The sequence below is a fragment of the Maylandia zebra genome, linkage group LG19, assembly GCF_041146795.1.
Source record: "Maylandia zebra isolate NMK-2024a linkage group LG19, Mzebra_GT3a, whole genome shotgun sequence".
Classification (NCBI taxonomy): Eukaryota; Metazoa; Chordata; class Actinopteri; order Cichliformes; family Cichlidae; genus Maylandia; species Maylandia zebra.
The window spans coordinates 22,760,847-22,787,163 of NC_135185.1; the positions used below are offsets into that span (position 1 = coordinate 22,760,847).

A 26,317-nucleotide genomic window follows, 5' to 3' on the forward strand; every position below is an offset into this window, starting at 1 on the left:
CTTCCTCATTTCTAAACACATTGTTTATTCTATATGGATAGCAATCATTGCTTAAAATATTAGGTTTGTCTTGCTCACACCCTTTTATTCTTGACATGTAAAAAAGTACCCAAAAAATCAGCGTAAATTAATAATACTTGTATCAGTATTTCGCTCAGATAAATCTCCATCCAGCCGTTTATAAATCGCTGAAACAAAATCACCTGTGTCCTCGCACTCACTGTGCAAAGTACCCTCATCATGCCAAAGAAAGAGAATTAGCATAGTGAGAGGGGAAGTAGAAAAAAACAGTAGAGGTGGTTACGTAAAGCCCTACGTAATGGTTTATTTATGTCGGTGGGCCAATGAAATGTGCTCTGACTTCAGCCGTCATGACGTAATGCGATCTACTCCAGAATAGCGCGCGGCGGAGGAGCAGCCACACGGTGCAGTTCAGCTCTTTCTCTCTCCGGACCGTCTGGCCAATGTTTGTTTATTTATGTCGGATTCGTGCGGTCCGGAATAAGGCTGGCAGGGCGGGATTTGCGGCGGCATGTCGGCGTTAAAGGAGAACCAGTGTTACGGGCTGTCCAGCGGCAAACTGAGCCGCGGCGGTAACATCTCCGTTTTTCACGTAAAACTCACTGACAGCGCGGCAACAGCCATTAATACCTTCCAAAACGGCAAGGTGGGTCATTTTCTAAAGTATTTTCTCTTCAAATAATTACAGTTAAGTACACTGACATTTAAATTTAACGTACCACTTTGTCAAAGGAACAATTTTTGGGTTTTTTAACAAAGGAAAAGACGAAGTGATACTAAACGCGGGTTTGTTTTTTGTGTGTGCTTTAAATTTCGGCCGAAGTTCACCACTACCTTCCCCGGTTGTTGACTCCTACAAGCTCCCCCCTTTTCAAGCTATGAAATGGAAATACATGTTGCATAATACAACGCAGAAGCGTTTCCCTGTGTGCTGATGTTTGTAACGAGCTGCTGGCCCACTGCTCACAAGCTGCTGGCAAAGTACTAGGAATGCTAATCAGTGCCGGGGTCGAGGAGAGGAGAAAGGAAAAAGGAGGACAGGCTGTGTGTGTAGGGGGGAGGAAGGGAGGTTAGTTGTGGGAGGATATTCTGAATTGGATTTAAAGACATGGAGTACTTGTGTGATTTATTTTTCTTTTTTTAATTTGCTGAATATCATAAAGATCAGAAGACAGATGGACGAACTCAGGCAAACATTTGACCCAGTTAATCATAAATGAATCAGACGCTGCAGGAAGTGTAAAGCAGAGAACAGTCATGTACACTTCCTCAATGCACTAATTCCTCCTAATACAGATAGGAAACTCCTCAGTGAAGAAATGACAGCTACAAGCTTTTCTGATGAAAGGTGGAAACCACGCTGCTCATGTCATGTCCTCGCTTTCAGCGTAATACAGCTGTGATGAGATCGAGGGGGGAAAGCACCTGATGAGGAGCAGGCTGTAATATGCATATATCAGTGTTTCTGAGCATGCATTTAGGTTCTTTATTTAGCTTTAAGCATGTCTATTCAAATCCTACTTGGCTGGATCACAGATACCAAAAAAGAAAAACCCAAAAAACACCTCCACACCTTACTCTGTACTAGCAGCCACCTCACTTTCTCTGCACTCATCAACAGGTGGACTTATGCAAAGGTCAGAATCGAGTCATCACATACTTTCCATCCCTGCTGCAAACGTGTCACTTTGGCTAGTTCGCTCCCTGTGAGAGATGATACTGTGTTTCATCATATTTTTATCTGTGGAGCTGCTTATTGACCTTAGCCAGTGCAAGGGGATGGAGGAGCAGCAGGACCTGGAGCAGACAATGGTGCATGTACCCATCTGTTTAAATGGGAACTGAGCACTCAAATAATACCTGACATGCTTGTTTAATATCCTGAGTTTATTAATAGGACTGGGTTTGTTCTTGATATGAACGCAATGGGTGTAGGGTTTCTTTTTCTCTTTCGGATTCCTAAGTAGGAGGGGGAAGTAGCTTCTGGGTGGTGAAAGTGAAGCAAGTACAGAGCTTAACAGTGACTTAACATGCATTCATTTTAATGGCCAGCAGGAGGTGACTTTTCTAGTTTCAGGAAGAAGTCCAGTTCTAGAAGTCTATTGGAAAATGACCCTGCTGCTCACTTGATCTGTACCCTTATTATATGGTTGTCTGATAACTTTATGGTTTCAATTACTAGTTTCACAGCTTATTCAATACAGCACGATTCAATAAGTGTCCAGAGGGACAGTAAAGTGGCATATCTCCCTTGTTTTTCCATCATATCCCTCGCTGTTTATAGACAGCAAGAGAGGGATGGGCCTCACTAACCAATGGATGATGTCACAACAGCATTGTCTTATATCTTATATACAGTTGGTGTGCACTATGCAGGTTAAGAGCTAATTAGGAAAGCTCACATCTTTCTAAATCGATAACCCTGTTCAAAAATAAATAAATAAATGAATACATAAATAATCTTCCAACTGTAGCACTTGAGACCTGTAATCAGACCCTTACTGGGCCGCTGCAAAAGAAGGGATACTACCTTCACTTGCAAGCTGGTGTGGGGTTGTGAGAAAAAAAGATGTTGGAAAATTCTCTGAAATGCTGTTCACAATTACGAAGAATAACAGTACACAAAACAAAATGAAAATGGGCTACTAGCAGCCAGAAAACCACCAGAAGCATTCAGATGAATAGTGCAGACCACAAAACATCCTCTACTGCCCTGCTCTATATGTATATGTGTGGGCTTGTTTTACTATACTTGTGGCATCTGCTAACCTTGTGGAAACTATTATAACTGGACTCCACAAGTTTAAGGTTAAGCATTTGTTTGACGTTGTCAACGTTAGCAAATAAAGCACTCATACAAAGAGGGTTGTGAGAAAACGAGTCAGTATGTTAATGCTTGTGGGGTTTTAAAGATGCACACATCTAATGTTTTCTCTCTTTCTTTCTTTTTTTCCCCCCCCCACCACAGGGCTGGTCGGCCCAACCCACCATCTGTTTTAGTGGAAATGAAGGGGTAAGAAGGACGTCTTACTGCTGACACAAAGCGATCCTAACACATTTTAAAGCTGATAAATCTCAATCTTTCAATCTCAATCTGCTCTTTTTCTTCTTTCCCTATTCATATTACAGAGAATCACCATCCCTTGTTCGGAAAATAGAGATGAAGTCAGGAATTTCACCTTTGGTGTAACTAATGTTGCCCGTGATAATCCCCACGGAAGCTTTGACTGCATCAAACAGCTCAGCACCAGGTAAAGGCAGCAAAAAGCATCAGTTTCGATATAGGAAGGGTTTTCAGATTAAAATAGAGTTGTAAGGCTTTAACTGTATTGTTTTGTCTGAGGTGGTTAAATGATTATATGTTTACTTAGTATTATAGATGTAGAAATAACTGACTGCCTCAATGAGTATTAATCTTTTCAAATGTCTCTGCCCCCTGCTGCTGTGTGAAAGTTACCCTGCTGCTAACGTTTCTCTGCCTTTAAATGCCAGAGAAAACTCAGGGTTCCTGACTGCATAAGCATAGAAATGCACTGAAGTGGATTTAAATGTCATGTATTGGCGAGGCAGACAAGTAGTCCAGCATGCATCTAACTGAACACTACCTAAAGCAACTGCGTCCTGAGAAACAATCTTTTATTTGACACGGATAACCTTTGCAAGGAGTCGTTAAAGCACTGTCAGGTCGCTGTCTGTACACGCTGTCTTCTCTCCTCCTCTCAGTGCCGCCGAGGAGCTGTCATGTCTCGGGGTGATTCAGAAGAAGATGACAGTCAAAGCCACAGATGAGTCGTACGATAAAGCTCGTCAGAGCATGGCCCAAGCCGAGGAGGAGACGCGCAGCCGAGGGGCCATTGTCATCAAACACGGAAGCCGCTACCAGGGTATGAAGTATAGAAAACACTTGCACGTCCACAGAGCGTACTCTGTTATACAACAGATAACTCCAGCTAAGCGAGAAGATTGGCCTGAAGAAAAATTTGTTCTGTGCTTATAAGCACAGACAGCCATATTGCATTGGTTGCCTTGGCAACATGTGTAGTAACCAGTGACATAGTAACGGCCTGTCTTGTTTTCTCCTGCATGTTTTGTCCTTTTGTGTAGCTATCTGTAAACTTTCTATATGTGATACAGTGGTTTTAAAGAATACATGGTCTCTATGCACATACAGAAACTGCGTTCTGCACATGTTCCTCAAACATGAATGTGCATGATGAAACCAATGATTTTTTTAACAAACCACCAAACCATTTCCGTATGAACTGATATATTATAGCCTGAGTCTCAACTGCTTTCACCGAAAGGGCACATAAATATACGCGTATATATGTAGATGGGTTTTGTTGATTCTGTCATTTCAGAGGAAGCCTTAAAAAGAGAAAAAAACTTCCTTACAACAGGCTTGTGCAACCATGTGGTTACTTCTTAAATTAGACAGCAGGCTTTGCTCGCTGAGATGCGTGTGCATGCAGCTTCGTAACCTAAATGTGGGTTTCTGAAAGGTGAAATGAGGTCTTGTCTTTGTGTTTATCCACATCTCTGCTTTTGGAGAAAGTTCAGGAAGAAAGTCCTTTTCCCCCTCAGTATCTGATTTTGCTTCTCTGTCTGGAAATAGCAATACATGTTAGGAAATGAAGCACAAGGTTATTTTTGATGATTGAAATCTCAGGAAGTGCTCCCCTGATGTCATTGATGTAAAAAAATGTCCTGTTTCTTTGAAGGCAAGAAGGTAACAGTGCGAGCCCCAGCCCCTGCTCTGGCCAGACTCACCAAGCCAAAACACTCGTCTCTTCTCAGCAACATTAAGAAGGGAGTCGGTGCGTCCAAGCCGAAGAAAGATGCCTGTGCATCAAACAGGAGAAGCAGTTGTGATTTGCAAGAGAAGCCCCTCAGGGAGAGAGTAATGCACCTGCTGGCTCTAAGGCCATACAGGAGGCCCGAGTTGATCCTGAGGCTGCAGAAAGACGGGCTGACAGCAGGAGACAAAAACATGCTGGACTCTGTACTAATGGAGGTATTTCTGTTCCAGTTTTATACAAACATAACATGCAAGCATTAGACTGTGTTAAAACTGCCTTTATGCACGTGACTCTTGGTTTCCTTAATATCAAGATTATGTTTTTGCAACCTTTGACAAATCTGTAAAGAATATGAACACACATGGATCAGTTTGGGAATCAAACTCTTAAGTCAACGCCTCAAAAACAATTGTCTTAAGTCTTTTCTCCCCTGTTTTTGTGCATGCTTGTGTTCAGGTCGCTCAGCTTAATAGTAGAGACAGCACATATGTTCTGAAGGACAGTCTGTATAAGGAGCTGCAGAAGGACTGGCCCGGCTACACCTCTGGAGACCAGCAGCTCCTCAAGCGCATCCTTGTCAGGTAACTTAGATAAGGATGTGCCTGCTGCTGTTTTCATACTTTATGACTACTGCAGAGCTCTCAGGCCCTACGTTTCTTCATTATAATTTGTTAAGCTTAAGGAATGGAAATAACTGGCATTTTAGTTCATTTTCATCACTTTGTAAATCACTAAAGTGGCAAAATTTTCAGAGTTCAGTGATTATGTCTAAGTGTTTTTGAGGGTTACAGGTTGCTTTTCTGCAGTGATGTAATTTCTCAAATTTGTGTTTCTGTAAATAGTCAGTTTCAAAAAAATCTTTTTGCATGTTTATGTAAAGCAACCGTTACACTGGCAGCAACAGTTCAGACCTGCATATGTAGGTTTTTTTTTTTCTTTTTTTTTTTAAGCTGCTGTGATAATTCGAGAGTATGAAATGACATATTTGGACAGAAGATGCAGCGATTGTGAAATTCTGAACCAAAATGAAAGTTTACCGTAACAGTTTGGCTGATGATAACGATCGACATTTAAAAAAATTAATCAGTTCCCTTTTTTTGTGCCAAGCCATTCATGATCATCCTTGATGCCAGCTTCATATCATCTTGGTTGAATTGTGCCGAGATGGTGTTCGTATTCAGCAAACATCCCTATTCAACTGTTGTAGTTACTCATAATACAGAAGGAAGCACTCAGGTTGCATAAACCAGTCTTAGTTTGAAATTCTCTTCAAATGCAGTTGCACAGCGATCGAAGGCTCTGATGAAACTTATTCTCACAGCGAGTGCTCTGGTGCTGCGGATAAATTCAGTTAGCAAGAGGCCACATCTTAGAGTTTAATTATCTGATCTGTGTCACCGTCAGCCGTTCGGAGGAGACTGCATGAATTAGGCCTGTATGGTTGAAGCAGAAGGTGAACGGATGGTATTTGCATATGTGGGTCCCACTACGTAGCATGGAGGAGGAGGTGTGATGGTGTTGGCGACTTATTCAGGATTCAGTGCAAAATTTAAACAACATATTTGGCAGCAACACGTCATCCCATCTGGTTTGTTTAGTGGGACATTTATTTATTTAAATAACAGGACAATGAGCCACTGGACACCTCCAGGCTCTGTAAAGCCTATTTAACCAAGAAGGAGAGTCAGGGGAATTATGGGATATGTTTGATCACAGAGTGAAATAAAGGCAGCTTCTAAAAGCATAGCATTGTGGTGCTTTTGATTTAGACTTTTTAAACATTTAACACTTGCATCATTTATTTTTTTTACCATATTATTATGTGTTTATCTGGAGGGCTCTGCTGTTGCATTGCACTGTACAGCACATGCAAGAAAGAAGAATGGATTCCAGGGAAATGCTAATTAAAGCTGATGCCCTGTGTTTTCTGTGCAGGCGACTGTTTCAACCGCAACAGAACCTCCTCGCTGTCCCTGAGGCCCAGGTCAGCCCACTGCGAGACACGCCCAACTCTTCGCCAGCACACCGTCCAAAGCATTCCCTGCCAGAGGAATACACTGACCCTTTGGCCTCCAAGAAGCCCAGGATTTCCCATTTTTCCAGCAAAGCAGCCAGTGACAAGTCAAAAACGAGGCCTTCTAAACAAGCTCACGAGGACATCACAGCAGATGACAAGCAAAGAGTATCGCTTGATCCTCAGAGACTTATTGACTCCTTGTCAGCAGTCTGTCAGCAGGAAGAAAAGGTGGCTAAAAGGTTAGAACCACCTCACGCTCCCCCGAAAGAACCCGAAATTCCACAAGATCACCCTCAGGATAACTCAGATCGCCCCCCGTCCCTTCTAACGGTGCCAGATCTTACCAAACATACAATAAAAAAGAAGAAGCGCAAACACAAACACAGAGACCATGTGAGAAACTGCTCCTTATTTGTCTTTTAATAGTTATTCCATTTGATGTGACACATTGCTAATTTGGATTTGTATTCATTTGTCAAGGAGAAGGATAAGAAGAGAGACAGGATGGAGAAAAGAAAAAGACCCAGCTCAGAGCATCCAAACAGCAAAGCCTCTCTGGACTGCACAGGTGAGGCCTAATGGCTGCTGACTCATCAGCACGTGTGCTGCTTGTTTAGTTTTTCACTTAGCTGACATGTTTCTGTTTTTCTTTCAGAGCCGGCTGACATTTTTTTTGACTCTAATGCACTTCGAGTGGACAGTGACACACCAGACTATTTATTGTAAGCATCATTCATTTGAACAAGTATTTGCAATGGTCAAAAGGGGTTGTTTACTTGTCTTAATGCACTTTTATTCAATAATTTCCTTTTCTTCTTTTTTCCCGCCCTCTTCACAGGAAGTACACAGTGATTTGTAGCCACGAGCAGAGACAAAGTTACAAACAGGACTTTAACAAGGAGTACAATGAGTATCGAGATTTACACGCTCGCATTGACAGCGTGACGCAGCAGTTCATGGATTTGGACACACAACTCAAGCAACTCCACCATGAATCACATAAATATAAGGTAGATGTACAGAAAGTCTTTATTTTTCTTTTCTTTTTTTTTTTTTTAAATGGAGGAAGTTTGCATAAACATCCCCTCATCTTTCTTTGCTGTTTGTAGTTAGTCATTAGACACATACCGTCCACTTTATTAGGTACACCTTACTTGTACTAGGTTGGACCCCCTTTGGTCTTAAGAACAGCCTTGGTTCTTCATGGCATAGTTTCATTCTTCAGAGATTTTGGTCCGTGTTGGATTGCATCACACGGTTACTGCAGATTTATCGGTTGCACATCCATGATGTCAATCTGCTGTTCCACCATATCCCAAAGGTGCTTCATTGGATTGAAATCTGGTGACCGGAAGCAGAATTAAGTGCAGTGACAACTGAAACCAGTTTGATAATGTTTGAGCTCTGTGACAGTGTGTTATTCTCCAGAAAGCAGCCATCAGAAGATGGTACACTGTGGTCATAAAGGGAGGGACATGGTTAGTAACAATACTCAAATAGGCTGTATTATTTAAATGATGCTCAGTTGTTCCTAGGATGTCCAAAATGTATCAAGAAAATATCCCCCACACCATAATATGACCTGTCGCCTAAATTTGTTAAACTTACGCAAATTGTGGCCTCAGTTTCCTGTAGTGGCAACAAGTTAGGTCTTCTGCTTCTATAATCCATGTGCCTCAAGGCTGCAAGTGCATTCAGCAATGCTCTTCTTTATACTTGTTGGCCCGAAGCAGTTGGGCCTGTAAAGTCATTGCTTTGGGAATCCCCAAAGTAGCAACCTCTAACATCAGTAAGACATTTTCACCTACAGAATTGCCACTATGGGTGAAGGATTTATTTTTGGCTTATTAGACTGAGCAGATGAACAAGTGTACTTATTAAAGTGAGCAGTGACGTGTATATGTGGCAAATTCAGTCATATTTTTCCTATATCAAACGTTCACACACAATGGGGCCCCTGTACCAGCATTTGGGGGGGTGAAATTGTTAGGTCATGGTTCCTGAAGCCTAATAAACAAAACCATGAAGACAAACAGTGATGTATTATAGTTTTTCTGTGATCTTATAGTCACATAAGGATTATTTTGCAACTTTTCACAGACTTGATTTAAATTAATCTTCATTTCTGTATTTATCCCTGGCAGACAGTTAGAAATCAAATTCTTCAAGAGTATCGAAAAATTAAAAAGGTAATGACTTTCTTAAAACTCCCCACTTTTTTTAAAAAACCACCGCTTTTAAATAATCAAGTTTTCCTTTCCTCACTACAGTCCAACCCAAACTACAATCAAGACAAGGCTCGCTGTGAATACTTGCACAACAAACTGGCACACATCAAGAAGCTCATATCAGAGTACGACCAGCAGCAGCTCCGTGTGGAGCATGCCGCTCTGAACTGAAGAGCTTAACTCGGGATGACGAGTGAACTTCACGAGTACGACAAAGATCCCCAGCCAAAGGGGATTCATGCTGCTGAGCTCAGTGCCATCATGCTTAGGTCTGTGGTCTTAATGGCTAAATATAGTATCATTAGATCTACTGCGATTGTTGGCGAGGTTAAGTCTAAGTTTTGTGAGGAGCTGGAGTGATCGGACGGCAAGATGAGGGATTTTCTTTGAAAGTGGTCAAAGTGATGCTACTGCAGCAACACGGGAGTAACATTAGTTTTGCTCTAAAACCTAGAGCTAGGGTCTTACTCCTCAAAATGCAAACACATGAGGAAATGAGGTGAAAAGCCTTAAAAACATTTGGAGATTCTCATCCCTATTACACCTTTTAGTCGTTGATTTGGGTTTTTTGTGTGAATTTAATCAATTTGAGTATTTACTAACATGTTCTGTCAAACGCATCAGTGTTGAGGTTTAAACTATAAACATGAAAAAATAATAAACTACACGCTGTACCCACCCAGACAGCTCATACAAATGGCAGGTGAAGGTTAATGTCTGATGGCAGCTGGGACGCAGATGTGTCCTGAGAAGAATCCGTCCTGTTCTTCGGGTTTGGTGAGATTACAAGTCTTGCCAGTTGGCTGTGACTGCCGAGTTTTGCCTTGTGCTCCAACTGGACTCGATTCCTAGTATTCCACTGGTACTGTGCTTCAGGTGATTTTCCTGGATCACTGAAGACTGTTATGTTGAATGTCATGTGAACTTTAAGTTGTAATCAGGGAATGTGTGTTCCGCACGAGCTTCAGTAAAAGTGTAAATTTAAAATAGGTTTTAATTGTCTGGAAGGACGTTATTATACTGTTTCTGGGAAGGAATCGAAATATGAAAAGACGTAGTTGCATGCTGTGTACTTTACAGAATGCATGATGCATTACTCAAGATTTTGTCTGAGATTCAAATAAATCTGTTTATACTCATTTTGTGTGATACTTCTCCTTATTTACTGTAATTTTACTCTAAATACCAAATAAAAGAGTAATGAATGATGTAAGATGAAAAGGACACTGTAATCATCGTTTTGATGCAGAAATACTACTTTATGCCTGTAAAATGTTGTCTTTGACATCTTTTCAGATCAACTAAAAAGGGGGGAAACAAATGTGCTTTTGCCATAAGCTTGCAACAAAGATGTGTGGTTCATCCCTTGAGTTGTATGGGGGTTTTTTTTTTTTGGGGGGGGGGGGGGGGGGTTATGCTCCAGAGTTTTATAGATTAGTTTTAGATTCACAAGTATATTAATTTGGTCCTGTTCTAAATTAATCAAATGAAAAAGGTCTGTAATTAATTATTTTCTCTCTAAACCTCGATTCACAGCTTGATTATTCAGTCATCACTCTGTTTAATAATAAAGAAAGGCTCCCACCCATAGGCTAATATCCATTGCGTCAATCTGAAAACATGCTTCTGATTGGTCCGTTTTCCTCTCTGCTTTTTTTCTTACTGTCAACCTCAGTAAGCAGCTTCATGCACTTGCTAGCAAGCTAAAAACACGGGATGTGCCATGTTTATGTAACTGAACTGCCCTTGAACTTTGTGACTTTCATGACGCCAAAAAAAGACACACATTGCTAAATGAACGCTTCTGGTGAGTAAATGAAGCCGTTATTCGGAAATATCGGAAAGGAGCGTGCTAAGCAAAGTAGCTAAGCTAACTGAGGTTGCAGCTGCTTCAGGTGGTGATATTTGCAAGAAGAAAACATGCAAAGAGGGTAATAAGATGCATTGCTGCTGGGAAGTAAGCGTATTTGCTGCAAAACACATGTAAAAAGACAGCTTTAGTTGGTGCACTTACTAAAGCTGTTCATATCTTAGGTCTCTTATACCTCATATCTTCCATCTCCTATTGCTGTTTGTGTTTATGAATGGATGCAGAAAGAGATGCAACGAATTGCCACCAATGTAGAGTTTAATCAAGGTTGGCTTTTTATTTCTGCGTCTTTGAAGCAAAGAAAATGCAGTTAACTTCTAGCTAACAATCCTAACATTGCAGATGACTAGAGACAAAATAACTAGAAGCTTTCAACTCCACTACAAGATAAAAATGCTTTTAAAAATATCCAACTCTTCTTGTTGTCCCACCTGTTTTCTGCAGCTTGTGTTGCCGCCTGTCTCTACAGTCATGGCAGGACTTTTGAAAAGAGCACTAAGGCTAAGGACAGCTCTGAGATGTCTGTGCGACTACAACATGCTCTCACGATCTACAGCCACTCTTTCACCTGTTGACTTTCACAGTCCTTTTCTGACCTGCAGCTCAGAGCAGGTTTTGGCCTCCACTCGTAAGCTACATGCTGGGGCAGACGGGTCTAAAGTATCTCCTTCTGCAGCACCAGAGAGGTTGCCTTTCTGCAGAGTAACTGAGGAAGATCTGGCCTTTTTCAGGAAGATCCTAGCAGGCAGAACCATTGTTGACCCTGATCTGGTGGAGCCTAGTAATGTGGATTGGCTAAAGTCTGTGAGAGGTGAAGGCTACAATTGAATCCTTAATATAGTTCATAATAATAATCTACTGGTGTTGATGGCTCATTTTTCTGTTATATGTCCTGCAGGTTCTAGTGAAGTGTTGCTTAGACCTCAGACAACAGAGGAAGTATCACAAATTCTAAGGTAGATGGTAACCAAATCAACAGAAAGGTGTTTATCTAGTCATCAGACTTTTTCACGTTTTGTTTTTCTCCTATAGTTACTGTAACAGTCGTAACCTGGCGGTGAACCCTCAAGGAGGAAACACTGGGCTAGTTGGTGGCAGCGTGCCAGTTTATGATGAGATAATTCTCTCCACCTCTCTAATGAACAAAATCCTTAACTTTGACAGTATCTCTGGTAAGTTTACTAGTTTAATTCAAAAGAATTCAACTTTGTCGCCATAGGCTGACAAATACCTGACAAATGTGTTTTTGATTTATGGTTACTTGTGCTGAAAATTCTCAAAGATCACTTTGTTTCCCTCTCAGGTGTTCTGACCTGTCAGGCAGGTTGTGTCTTGGAGAACTTGTCTTTCTACCTCGAGGAGAGAGACTATATAATGCCACTGGATCTTGGGGCAAAAGGCAGTTGCCAAATTGGCGGCAATGTAGCAACCAATGCAGGTGGTCTCCGGCTGCTGCGGTATGGGTCCCTACACGGGACTGTGTTGGGTCTGGAATTGGTGAGTGCTGGACTTTTGATACTCTTCCCCCCCAAAAAAAAGTAAAGCTTATTTTCAAATCTGTAACACATGCAGGTATTGGCAGATGGGCAGGTGTTGGACTGCTTATCCACCCTGCGGAAAGATAATACAGGATATGACCTCAAACAGCTCTTCATAGGGTCAGAAGGCACTTTAGGAGTCATTACTGCAGTGTCCATCCTTTGTCCACGGAAACCCAAATCTGTTAATGTTGTTTTCCTGGGTAGGATTTTCTATTTGCTTCTCAGATATACCTTTGTAAAAGATGATAGAGAAAGTTTTGTAAACCATTAAATGCGTTGCTTTTCTTGGAGATTAGCAACAAAACTCATGTGTCTATCTCTGCTGTTAGGTTGTGAGACCTTTGAGCAGCTGCTGAAAACATTTCAGCTCTGCAAAGGCATGCTGGGAGAAATTCTGTCTGCCTTCGAGTTCCTGGACAGTGAATGTATGAGGCTGCTGAATACGCATCTCAAACTACCCAATCCTATATCTGGTATAAGCACGTTTTCTCTCTCTCTCTCTCTCTCACACACACACACACACACACACACACACACACACACACACACACACACACACACACACACACACACACACACACACACACACACCTGTAACGATCCTATAAAACGAGTGAGCACACGCAGACCTGCCCTTTCCGTTTGCTGTGCAGACTGTCCATTCTACATCGTCATTGAAACTTCGGGATCTGACCCGACCCACGATGCGCAGAAACTCCACAACTTTCTTGAGGAGGCAATGACATCATCGCTGGTCAGTGATGGAACGGTAGCAACTGAGGAAGCAAAAATAAAGGTCGGTGGACATGATTGGGAAAAATATGCTTCTGTTGCATACAGTGAAGAAACTTAAGTATTCCAAGATTGATCCAAGATCATTTTATGTAATTGCATAGGTAAATATAATGCCAAATGATAAAAACATTTTCTGCTCCTGTTTTCTCAGGCTCTGTGGTCACTGCGTGAACGTGTCACTGAGGCACTGACTCACGATGGCTTCACCTACAAGTATGACATCTCCCTTCCAGTGGAACAGATCTACCAGCTGGTGACAGACATGAGGAAGCATCTGGGAAACCGGGCCAAAAGTGTGGTGGGATACGGACACGTAGGTAAGACGACTTGATAAAATGATCTGCACATACTCTATACACATACTACTGTCAGCTATCATCCAATTCTCTCTTACTTATCCTGTAGGTGATGGTAACCTCCACCTGAACGTCACTTCTCCGTCTAAAGACCCTGCTCTCCTGGCTGCCATTGAGCCATTTGTTTATGAATGGACAGCCAGCTGTCGTGGGAGCATTAGTGCAGAGCATGGACTGGGCCTGAAAAAGAGGAACTACATTTACTACAGTAAACAGAGCCAGGCTGTGGCACTGATGGGTAACATCAAGGCTATGCTGGACCCCAAAGGCATCCTCAACCCGTACAAGACTTTACCAGACAACCTGAAGCAGTGATGTACGCAGAGGTCATGCTCGAGTTAAACTTTAGTTACCGGTACAACCTCAACCCTATATGGCGTGTGTGTGCAGTTAAGGTGCTTTTCACACATTTGGTGCAGAGCTGACAGTTCACTCAAGAAACACTATTTGTCACACAAGCCACAAAACCCAGTCTTGCAAAAAAGAAAAGACAAAGTAGTTTCATTTTATACAAAGCATTACTTTCAGACAGATATCTTCTTTAGCAAGCTGCGGAAGTGAAGTTCCAGTTTAAATATTTTAACTACCCTTGTTAGTTGCACTGATAGAGTAGCCTTAGTCTGATGCACTCCATATTCTATAGAATATTCAGCAGGTTTTAGAGCTTGAAAAGAAAAAAATTCCACTTTCTCAGAGGAAACAAATGAACAATGACTGTCCTTCATATGGTGTTTGAGTGCCACTAGAGGGCAGGTGGGTATAACAGTATGGGTATAACAGTGTGGGTAAAATGTTGTCTGGATAAACTGATGTTTGATACATTTATGCAGTGAATGCCACAGCTTGTAATTGGTGGCCAGCCAGATGTTCTGGATTTGGATGTAGCCATAGTAGGTGTCAGCAGCTGACTGTGTACATGTACTGAATGTATAATCATGCAGTAGCAGATTAAAGCTTTCCAATTTTGTTTGTAGAAATCAGAGCACATACTGCCCATTCATTAGGCAAGAGTGCAGTAAATGTTTACATATAAAAAGGCAAAACAACTTTTCCCCCCCAAAAAAACAAAGCCAGCATTTGAAAACAAAATCCTTCATACACCTGCAACTTTAAATTTAAAGTCTTCAATAAACATTTCCAAATGAAGACAGTTTGTTTTTCCATTATTCAGGCAACTTGTACACAACTAGATTTCACCTCCAGTCTCTTAAAATAAAATGCACATTAGAACACAAATAAACATTTTGTGATTCCTCCTTGCCTGAGCAGAAGACTTTTTCAGAATCAGCCACAGTGAGTTTATAAAGTATGCCACACAGAGGATCAGGTCATTTCCTATTCCTATCACAAGTTACACACTAATTCCTATTGGCAGGTACTTGCTGCTTCTCTAGTCCACAAACCATCAGAATAAACATGTTTGTAGTGTTTTGATCTTCTTCCCTACCCTTGTCCACTATTTCTCAAAATATCATTTCCTGTCCAAATAATGATGACGTGTAGAGGAAGTCCAGTAGAGTAAATGCCTATATATGTATGCAGTCAGTTTCACACACCCATCGCACATTAATCTGTATCTTCAGTAGTGTGGTAGCAATGGTGATTCAATACATAAATAACATACTAGTGTTTTTTTTTCTTTAAGAAAAAGGTTTAAAAACAATTTTGATTCGATTGGCTCTTTTTTCCTTTTATAAGTGAACATTGTGTTTCTGTGGTGATGGCTGATAGTAATAAATGGGTAATAGATTTCTGATTGTCTCTGAGCAGAATGCCAAAAGGCTGGAGATCAGAAATTTGAGTAGACACTCAGTCTTGTAGTGTTTGTACTGGAAGGCAAAACCCAGTGTAGTCCCGCATGGGCATTAAAGCTTTGGGATGGGGTTCCTATAATATACCAGCCAGTCACACTCAGTAACAGTCCATAGTTCAAGTTGGTGGAAACACACTGGCAATTGGTTTGCCTCATATCAAAGGCTGGCTTATTCAGAAACGACAGGTCCAAATGTCTGTGTGGGCTTCAAGTCAAACATGTTGGTGGAAGGCATCCACAGAGAAAGTGAGAGAAGGATGAGGCTGAATGACTCTTGGAACACCTCTTTCCTCTAGTCCTCTTTCCATCTGCCTAATCTCCCTCTCTCTTTTTAACAAAACACTGGGAGTCTTGTTGAAGCCAATCCCTGACACCAGGCAGCTGCCTCTGAAACATGGCACCCTCACGACTCCTTGCCCTTTTCCAGAGAGCTGTGAATCTTGTCTAGGGTCTTCTTGATGCGCAGTGCTGTAAGCCTGGCAGAGGGGTTCTGGTACCAACATTCCTTCATTAGTTTCACCAGAGCAGAGAGAGTCTGAGGGAGAAAGAATGAATAAAAACAGTGATGAATCCATTCTGAAAAGAATCAATGTGACTGCAAGCACTTTCAGATGTTGGCCCATCACCAGATAATGATCACATATGTAGGCACTCATGAGTCATGGATAAAATAAGAGCAAGAGTAGTTGGTTCGTCATCATATACAGGTGCTATTAAGCAATTGCAGAAAAAACAACAATATACTTGATGGACTGTTTCACAGCTGTATGCCTCTAGTTAACTATTAGACCCATAATACATAATGAAGACTGAAGAAATTTAGTATAAGCAAAGTATAATTGTCTGTCTAGTAAAGCTGAGAGTAGACAAAATGTCAGATATTTTGTACAACTGCTTGTTAATGCAACCTGCCAATCTAATCTGCCACTCATGTGGCAGGAGCTGAGTGCATCCAGACATGTTCAAGATTTCATGTTGAAGGTCAAACTGAGCATCAGCATTAGAAGAAAGGTGACTTAGGAGACTCTGAACATGATTACTGGTACCAAATGCACTGGTAACAACAACTTCCATAGCCATCTCTATGGTTTAAAGAAAATGACATAAAAAGATCAAATATCAACAGTCACTCAAATAACCGGCTGTTAAAACCAAGGTATATAGAAGAGCACGTCAGAACACATCAACATTTGCAGCAGATGGGCTACAACAGCAGAAGACCGCACCATCAAGACTCGAAAAAGGTTGCCTCATCTGACGAGTCTCAATTTCTGCAGTTCTACTCGTTTCACTGAACTCAAATGGCCTCCACAGACACCAGATCTCAATCCAACTGAGCACATATGGTGTGTGGCGCTATCATTTCAACATGGACCAAAATCTCTGGGCCATTAATCTGTGCTTCAAAGATCTCAGGGAATTCTGTTCAAAGGGGTCTAATTCGATATAAATGGACAGTAAGTGTAGATGTTACTGCAAATAAAGTGTCTCATGTCAGTATTTGTCATAAACATCGCAGAAGGCCTATATAATTACCACATGGCCAAAATCTGACTTTTTGAACGCCTTCATCCTATTGACAAATATGTTGACACACAGACAAAATATTGCAGACAGACACACAAAAAGATTCTTACTCACAGGATCAGAGAACCATCGATTAGGAATGAAAGGCCTCTGCTGTTCCACACACACCACTTTCCTCATATCCTCAAAGCTGGGATCGTTTGGCACCTGATCGTAAAACGGAGGTTTGTACTCCTCAACAATGCCTGGAAAGTGGAATTTGAATGAGAAAAATTAGTGAAAATTTAAGGACAAGTTAAACAACAAGGAATGAAGAGACAACCAGAGGGCCTGGCACAGATCACCGCACTGCATCATAGTATTTGACTGTATTACAAGCAGCAGGAATTTTATGTATGAAGGAGTGCATCGTGATCACATTAGCGTACCACTCTCTGTAACGTCCACAGCAGTGCACTATGTGCATGACACTCACCATTGCTGTACGTGCGTCTCGCTATCTCCCACAGCACCAGTCCAAAGGCCCATATGTCCACTCGCTTGTAAGCATCGAAGCAGTCTGTCTGAATGGTTTCTTCCAACACTTCAGGTGCCATGTAGCGCTTGGTGCCAACCTTTGGATTGTTGCCCACATCCAGCAGATTGTCTGCCTGGGAGTGGGTCACGGCCAGCCCTGTAGCATGCAGTTACACACAGTGTTATAACAGGACCTGAAATTGATGTCTCCTGAAATGAGCGTATGATTTTTTAGTACTTTTAGTATCTAATTAATTTATGTTTACTCTTTTGAGCAGGTAGCACTGGTGAATCACATGCCTACAGTTTATCTGAATCCCTGAAATAGGTGAAAATCCCAACAGTTCGGAGGAGACAAAAAGCAGAAAAGTGACTGACCAAGGTCTGCGATGCAGCACCGCAGCTCCTTGGTCACCAATATATTTTTACTCTTCAGGTCCCGGTGTGCGATGGCCGGTTTCCCCTCTGTGCCAAAGATCTCCGTGTGCAGGTGCACCAGGCCGCACGCTATCGATGCAGCCATTGCCAGACCTTCTGATGTCTCCACTGCGACTCGCTGCAAGTAGTCATAAAGCGAACCATTTTCATGGTAATGGGTGATGAGCCACAGTTGAGTGCTGGAGTTTCGAGAAGTCATATCGGATGCCATGAACCCTGAGGGACAGAAAGGTGAAAGGTAATATCATGAAATTGTGTATTATTGATTCAGACGTAAGTCAAGTTCCTCTGGCATCCATCACACTTATTACTGTTGCATTTTGCTGAATCCTTTTGTATTATCTTTCACAGATCATCTTGTACTTCCTGGTCCCTTTAGGGGGTCACCACAGCGACTCCTCTACCTCCATCTCACTCTGTCCCTAGGATCCTTTTCTGTCATACCAACCCTCTGCATGTCCTCTTCTTCTCCATTAATGAATCTTCGTGGTTTTACACTTTTCCTCAAGCCTAGCAGCTCCATATTCAAGATCCCTTTGTTTAATATATCCACTATCCCAGTAGCTCTAACCTGAGCCGTCCCGCTGACATCATGATTTCCGTGACTTAGTGCTTTAAAATAAACTGAGAGATTGTCCAGTTCAGGAAAGCTGAGGTTAAAATTAGGAGCTGCCATTACTATGCAAGGAAACACACATGTTAGCCTAACCAAATTTGGGGACAGTCAGCAAGACCAAAACATTAAGCGTAACAGACTCACCCAGTATGTTTTCATGCCTCAGCAGCACTGTATTGTAGATCTCTGTCTCTCTGAACCAAGACTTCTCATCTCTCGAGGAAAAGATTTTCACGGCCACATTCTCGCCCTGCCACTGTCCTCGCCACACCTCTCCATATCGTCCTTTGCCTGGCGGAAAAAATATATATGTATAATAAAGAGAACACAAGAGGAGACAACAAACAGCAAGTCAGAAAAGAAAAAAATACAGATGCATGCATTTTAAAAAGACAATCACTGTCTACTTTTTAAAATTTGAGGGGTGAATTTTCACTCTATTCCATTGCTACAGCAGTGAGATTCTTTTGGCCCAGATTTGATGTTTCCACATCAAAAGCTCAACTGTGCACAAAGCCACAAACTTGAAAACCAAACTCTTACATGCTGTAGTTCATGATAATGTGGTATATAAAAAGGACCCCAAGACAAGTAACCTACATACTTTTATTTGAAAGCTACATCAAAATCTGTCAGATTTTATAGTGCTTTTTACAGTGACATTATCTTTATCTTTAACTTCTGACAGGTGACAGTTTTGAACATGGTCAACAACTCACACAAATAAAAAAGGAACTGATAAAATGTTTTGACAGTTTCTTGAAGTAAGTCACAGATGATTTGATCTCCCGTCTCTTTGACATCACTCAGATTCCACGGATATGTACAGTCATGACTGTAGTCAGGATCGCCTGTGGCGTTAATTATAAGCATGCTCGCTTCTGGGAAACTAACTAATGTGTGAATATATCCCTTTCCTCCTGATTAATGATAAGAATTTGTTATTTTCGTGATGAATAACTTATGTGTCATGACTTTGGATTTTTTTCATGTCATCTGAACAATTTGCTTTTCAGTAGAACTCTATCAGATCTGCCAGTCAAACAGATATGAATCTGAAATGTTACGTGTTATACCTACCTACGCACTCCATCAGACTAATCTGTCGGGCCACAGTTCTTTGAACAAGGAAGGGAAGACCTGAACCACTGCCGGACGTACATGAGTGATCCAACAGGTCCTGCAGATAGACAGATTTGATTTTAGCTTTGTTTGCAAAGATTTTTTTTTTTTTTAAAAAGAACATAAATCTTTACATGTCATATGTAACTAGCATGTAGAGTCATATACAGGTGTATGCTTAATATGCTTGCTGAAAGCTACAGTTGTGATCAGAAGTTTACATACACTCATCAGTGTATGTAAATCATGAACTTTATGGCAATTTTGGACTTTTAATGACTTCTTCAACAATTGGGTTCACAAGTTTCAATTTAATTGGATTTTCTAAAATCTGCATGGGGTGAAAAGTATATCTGTGAAGGTTCTCATCCATCCAGGTCATCGTAGCCTATAGGGCTGCCACGATTTGTCGACTAGTCACGATTACGTCGACTATCAAAATCGTCGACGACTGATTTAATAGTCGACGCGTCGTTTGAAGCTTTGTAAGATCACAAAAGACGCAGGAATAAGTGGCAGGATTTAAGAGTGTAATAACGGACTGAAACAGAAGATGGCAGCATTGCATGTACAAGGATGTCAGCTACCGCTAAACCCCGAAGAAGAAGAAGAAGAAGGAGCAGCTGTGTCCCAGAATTCATAGCGCGGCCCAGCGCAGTTTCCAACAATGGCGGCAGCTAGTTAGTTTTAATGTTACTCTTATTATTCTTTCTGGGTCACAAAATAAACGTTTAACATATTTTCAGGCGAGAATGTAGCTGTGTAAACCTCAAATATCTGCTCAGTTTATCAGGACACCACATATTTTCAAAAGCGCTCCGACGTTTTCGGAGACATCTGTTACCCACTAGCTCGTTAGCGAGCCGGGGGCTAGGCTCACTAGTGAGAACACCGGACTCCCCGCAAATCGTTTTCAAACCCACCGCCGTCTTTCGCTACTCAGGTTAAATATATATGAGTCACTTAGATAACTTAAAATGTTATTGTTTGGCTTTTTTTTTTTGTATTTTATTTGTTCCTGAGTAAATCAGTTTGTCTGAGATTAAAGTTATAGTTTTTAAACAGCTGAATAAACGTCAAGCAGACAGCTGATTATCAGAAGTGTGAGATGCTCCAGAATATACTCCAGTGTCCTGTTATATTTTAGATAGCAAGGAGTTTATTAAACTTCACCGAAACAATCTGCAAATTTCATTAAAATTTAATAAACTATCATCTTGTCTTTATTTTTAGTTAGCACAGACCTTAAACACTTAAAGCTGTAAGCTAATGATAGTTATATAAGAGCAGATGCTGCTGGTGCAATAAGCTGTAGTTTTACGTCCAATGGATGATGATCTGATTAGTCGACTGATCGCAAAAATAATCGGTGACTAGTCGACTATCAAAATAATCGTTTGTGGCAGCCCTAGTAGCCTAAGGAGCTTGGAAAGAAAAGGGTCTGGACTTTTTTAAGTTGCTTGAAGATGTTTCACTTCTCATCCGAGAAGCTTCTTCAGTTCTAGGGTCAAATGATGGAGAGCCCCAGATTTAAGCCCCAAGTTACATCTAGACCAGAACCTTTTGGTAGTCATTTACATGTTTCTGGCAATATATCTCACCACTTTTTCTGCAGAACTGGCACAGTTGGCAGGTAGTCATTGTCCTCCATTATTCCATCCACTTTGTGCAATGTACCAATACTATAGGCAACAAGACAGCTCCACGCTGGGCAGTTGTCACAGTGTTTTTAGGTTTGAAAGGCTCACTTTTACTATACTTTTTTACTTTTGACTGTGTAGTTTAGAGAAACTCCCAAAATAAGTTCAGACTTGTGCACCTAGTTCTTGTTCTTTAAAGTCATTAAATGTCTATGTTGTACAATTATTCCACCCTGGAGAAAGAACAGTTCCAAGGAATCATTAAAAGCCAAGATTACCATAAAGTTAATACCCATAGGGGTATGTACACTTCTGACAATAACTGTTAATTCAAGGTGAAAAATATCCCAATACTCAGAGGCTGGAAGAGAACACAAAGCGTGAGATGGGCCTTCTTCTTGCTTTGGCCAAATCCCTTTTCATGGTTATCTCTGTTACTCTTACCGCTAAAGTGCTGTCTCCGACATTGGAAGTGATGAGACCGTCTATGGCTCCCTGCTCAGCGTCAAACTCCTGCAGTCTCTGCAGACGTCCATGATGGAGCCTTCTGCAAGCCAGCACAGATACTACAGACAGCAGAGCCAGAACGACCACTGGGCCAAGTACGAAGAGAGCTAATGTCTCCACACGATATCGAACTGGCTCACCTTCTGGGGCTGTGGGTAAATGTAAAAAAGAGATATGTATAGTTTGAAATTGGGGAAAAACATTTATAGTAAGGAAAAGAGCTACAGGACAGTCCAATTTCCTTGTAGACATAAAGCACCTGATGGTAGCAGAGACATCAGATATTCCCTGGTGGTATTGCTGTTGCACCTGTCCTGGGAGCAGCATTGAATAGCCTGGTGGTAGGACGTAGCTGTGAAGCACTGGAGAAGGATTTGGTCCGCGTCGTCCAAACAGCCACGCTCAAAAAAAACTCCACTCTTACTAACTTTGACTGAAGAGAAGCACTGGGTACCTTGGCACCGGGTGGGGTGGAGGCATTTAGGACCCTCACATGCACACTGCAGCTGTCCATCTGTAAATAACAGGATGCAAGTTCACAATATTAACTTTGAATTAAAGGTAACAGGTTCTAATAAAGCAAAAGACATAATAAAAGATAGGTAATGGACTCTCAGTGTGTTCGAGATAGAAGGTAGGTGGGCATCACCAGACACCCCGTGATACAATATTTTCACATTACTTTAAACCCACAATATATTATTGGGTTTTTAATTATTGGGTTGCAGAGTGTTACAGTGATATATATTGCAACTTCTCAAATGTTTTTAACTGCAAATGATGTCATCAAATTTAAACTTTGTCATATCCGTTTTATTCAATAAGATAAAAATGATCTGACGTCACTTATTTTCTCGCTACAAAATGAGTACAACATTGCCACTTAAGTAAATGTTGCCTTAAGAGAGTGAGTCTGCTATCAGTCTGTGACAGTTAGCTCCACCCACACATCAGCTTACATCTTAATTTCTTTTTTTTTTTCCAAATCCAGAGTACATCACTTGTAAAAATTTTATTTATTTATTTTTTTTGTCGTATATCACACATAAAATTAAAGACCATACCTGTTCCGGGTAGAGATGGCACGATACCACTTTTTTATGTCCGATACCGATACCGATATCATAAATTTGGATATCTGCCGATACCGATATGAATCCGATATAGTGTTTTTTAATCAACAAAACTGTTTTTTAAAATATCTTGCTGCATTTTGCAAGTCTGCAAGTTCATACTCAAGTTTAAAACAACAACTACACTAAAGCTATTCTGTTATACCTGTATACAAAAAAAATATTTCATAGTTCAGCAATACTGATCAATCTAATAAACTTAGACCTACACCATCCTCCCTATTCTGGTATTTTAAAGAGTACTTAGCGTAAATATTAAGCAACCTAACTAATAGGGTTCCAACTCCCAGCAACAACAAAAATAAATAAATAAAAAATAGGGAACCACCCCTCACGCTCCACCTCATGATGCTTAATCAACGTAATCAACCTTAATTTGATGCAGTGTGAAAAAAAATGCACAGAAATCAATTATTTTTCAAGAAATATTAAATAGATTCAACATCTTTCTTCAACAAAATTGCAGACTGCACAGATGGTACCTTCCCAAAGGAAAATGTACTATAGCTTACTAGGGTATATATATTAGACTTAATAGTCACTATATACAGTAATTGACTTCTATTCATTTTACATCAAATTAAAACTTTGGGTGTCAGATAATTATTTATTAAAAGCTAGACATTTTAAATGAGAATAAGAAAGAAAAGTATGTCTTTGTGCCCCCTTTTCCCAGTTAATGCCCTATCGGCCCCCCTGGCTAAACTTTGCTAGATCCGCCCCTGCACAGTTACCAGCCGTCAGCTACATAGAAAAAGATCCTGGTGTAGAAAGTAATATTAAATAAATTGTAACAACAGCTTATCAAGCTTAAACGTGCTGCTGTTGTTCAGCCGCTGGTTTGCTCTTTCTGGCGCAAAGTGGGCCAAAAGCAAACAAGAGAGACTCACGACAGAAAAGCCGATCAGCTGATCATTAGCAGTTTCACGATTGAAGTAGCAGCCGGAGAGCGAGAGGCAGTCGCTCGTTAAGCTTAACGTGGGAATGCTTTACAAACATTCAGATGGACTTACACACTTGCTTTACTTCTCTCGGGGATAACTTTGTCGGAGATGAAATGCCAGGTTGCTAGCGAAGCTCCAAATGCTATCCAGACCACCGACAGGTCCTGCATGCCACAGCTGCTCTATCACGTGATGCATACTGCTCCGACGTTCTGAGGCGAGTTACGGCGTGTTGCAAGTTTTGTGAGGTGCTTTCGTGATATTTAATGGATCGGATTACATTTTTTATTTTTCTCCGATATCCGATCCAGTAATTTAGGTCAGTATCGGACCGATACCGATACGTAATATCGGATCGGTCCATCTCTAGTTCCGGGTATTATTTTTCTACTACAAATAAACAATCTCCAGCAATTTAATATTCAGGCTTGAGCACAAAGCAGCGAGAAGCAGTCTCACAAACAATAAATGAAAAAGCACATGAGTACAATACCTGGACCCTCAGCTGATATCGACAGAGTCTGCAGCGAGAGCAGCAGCAGGACATGGACACTGCAACGACCCATGTTTCAGTGCACTAAGAGTGGGGAGAAGATGCAAGATGAGCCAGAGAGTTCAGAGGAGTACACTCATAATTACATTTAGCCTCTTTATGTTATCTGACGAGCCTCATAAGGCTCCATACAGAAATGAAACAACAAATTATAAAGGCTGAATGAGTTCAGTTTGTCTTAGAAACCATTACTTAGTATACATTAGTGCAATGGATTAAACAGAAGCCTTTTTAAAAAGACAGTCACCATGAATTACTTCCAAATGTATAAATGTCTTCACCTGAACATAATATAATCGTGTGGTTTGTTCTTAAGTGGTTGACTAATAGACTAATTGCTTTATATGTAAGACTTGATGTACTATAACTGTTCCTCCGCAGGCTAGCATGCACAAACATACACTAAAGTCAGCCTCTGGTTTTGACCTAACATTCAGAAACAACCAAAGCTATCAGCAAATCCTTCTTTAAAAGGAAAAAAAAGATAGGGGACCTAGTTGTTTGCTGTGGCCATTAACAGGCGACCTCATTGGCCGCTCACAGGCGCCCCGGAGGCGCCAGGATGCCTGGTGCTGCTGCCCTGTAAACTAAGCTAAGCTAAGCTAAATTAAGCTAGCCACACAGCACAAAGCGCAGACTTACAGCCGAACGAGGACAGCCAAAACAGAGCATTAAAACAACACCCACCTACCTGGCGCACACGCAGCGCAGTTTCTAACTCATGCTGTTAAGCCTGCACATTCGTACACGAGTATTAAATAATCGTATCGGCGTGATTTTCGATGTAAAACCACTAAAAGAAGGGACCACTGCCCAGCCCACCCACTGGCTGTTTTCGCTTCCAGCTACACTTGACGTCACCAAAACATTAACATCAAGTTGCATTGTGGGGCAGAGAAGTCCGCCAACTTAAAATCAGTGTAACGCCAGTGATATTAATGTGTATTTGAAGTGTTAATAACGTCAGCCATTATTATATGATAATTAAATGAGAAGAGACTATTGTTTGTTAACCTCTGTGGTCAGTAAATGCTGCTCAATGGGTCCTAGGCTGCAATCATTACACGTTTGTGTAAGCACTTATTGAATTTAAGTGCATTTTTTTTAGCATTATGCTGGTTTCTAATAGTGAAAGATTCGCTTTTTACTTCACAACATACCCTTGTTAATTCTCATATCATTGTTTAAAATATTATATATGTATTGTTATAGATTAAATGACACAAAGATGCATTGAGCTATTAAAGTTGGTCCCACGGTGACCAGCTACAGTATTAAACCTGCTTAAATCCTCTTACATTGATAAAAAAGAAATCCAGCAGTGATAATTTTACACTGAAAGAGTGTGCATTGTATTAAATCACTTATTTACGTAAGCTGAATTTCAATAAATACATTTTTAAAAGGTCACATAGCATCTATATCAAATCTGGATCAAATCCGGATACCAGACAGCTGATTTTTGGCCTTATAAAGAAGGCATTTCAACATCTCTTTCTCTATCAACGGGCCAGTTGTTGAGAGGCTACATGTGCCTATACAAGTCGTCATCATGGGACTTAAACACTGTTTCACATTGTTAGTAAAGCGCACCTGGGGCTCTATTTCCTCCAACCAAGGAAATACAGGGTTAGTTGGGAAAGTATAATTCATTTGTATAGAACTGTTATGGATTAATTTCTCCATCCTGACTTGGTATAGTAACACAATCAATCAGGGCAAACAATTGCTTGAAAAAGTAGTAAGTAGAGCCTTCAAGGTCATTGGTTGAGGTCTATCTTCCATAGCTTCACACTATGGCACCAGAATCACCAGGAAGGCTGGAAGCATCATCACTGACCCCTCCAACCCTGTACATCACCTATTCAATCTTCCTATATC

The 26,317-nt window shown here is 41.0% G+C and overlaps 3 protein-coding genes across 5 annotated transcripts; 2 read left to right on the forward strand and 1 right to left on the reverse strand.

The window, feature by feature from the left end:
• The first annotated feature begins 371 nt into the window (after positions 1–371).
• Positions 372–10,204, forward strand: LOC101466481 (RNA polymerase II elongation factor ELL). The gene is made up of 12 exons (XM_004540298.3): positions 372–667; positions 2,990–3,034; positions 3,151–3,272; positions 3,745–3,905; positions 4,743–5,035; positions 5,277–5,401; positions 6,756–7,230; positions 7,318–7,405; positions 7,493–7,559; positions 7,676–7,847; positions 8,982–9,026; positions 9,108–10,204. Exons 1-12 carry the CDS (start codon positions 533–535, stop codon positions 9,234–9,236), a joined length of 1,857 nt encoding a protein of 618 aa, XP_004540355.1. The 5' UTR covers positions 372–532; the 3' UTR covers positions 9,237–10,204.
• A 530-nt stretch (positions 10,205–10,734) lies between these two features.
• d2hgdh (D-2-hydroxyglutarate dehydrogenase) lies at positions 10,735–14,773 on the forward strand. Of its 2 annotated transcripts, none has more exons than XM_004540299.5 (10): positions 10,735–10,872; positions 11,380–11,746; positions 11,834–11,891; positions 11,968–12,107; positions 12,239–12,432; positions 12,508–12,676; positions 12,806–12,949; positions 13,130–13,272; positions 13,423–13,588; positions 13,677–14,773. In XM_004540299.5, the coding sequence occupies exons 2-10, from the start codon at positions 11,407–11,409 to the stop codon at positions 13,940–13,942; spliced, it is 1,620 nt and encodes a 539-aa protein (XP_004540356.3). In that variant the 5' UTR covers positions 10,735–10,872; positions 11,380–11,406; the 3' UTR covers positions 13,943–14,773. The 2 variants fall into 2 exon arrangements, with proteins under 2 accessions (XP_004540356.3, XP_076733907.1); XM_076877792.1 differs by lacking the exon at positions 10,735–10,872 and adding an exon at positions 10,921–10,996.
• Positions 14,113–25,302, reverse strand: acvr1l (activin A receptor, type 1 like). 2 transcript variants are annotated; one of them, XM_014414329.3, is made up of 10 exons: positions 25,128–25,302; positions 24,377–24,460; positions 22,066–22,320; positions 21,744–21,955; positions 19,618–19,717; positions 18,682–18,828; positions 17,862–18,137; positions 17,443–17,640; positions 17,082–17,212; positions 14,113–15,975 (listed from the first exon to the last, which is right to left on the reverse strand). In XM_014414329.3, exons 2-10 carry the CDS (start codon positions 24,447–24,449, stop codon positions 15,844–15,846), a joined length of 1,524 nt encoding a protein of 507 aa, XP_014269815.1. In that variant the 5' UTR covers positions 24,450–24,460; positions 25,128–25,302; the 3' UTR covers positions 14,113–15,843. The 2 variants fall into 2 exon arrangements, with proteins under 2 accessions (XP_014269815.1, XP_076733909.1); XM_076877794.1 differs by having other exon boundaries at positions 25,124–25,302.
• Between the last annotated feature and the right edge of the window lie 1,015 nt (positions 25,303–26,317).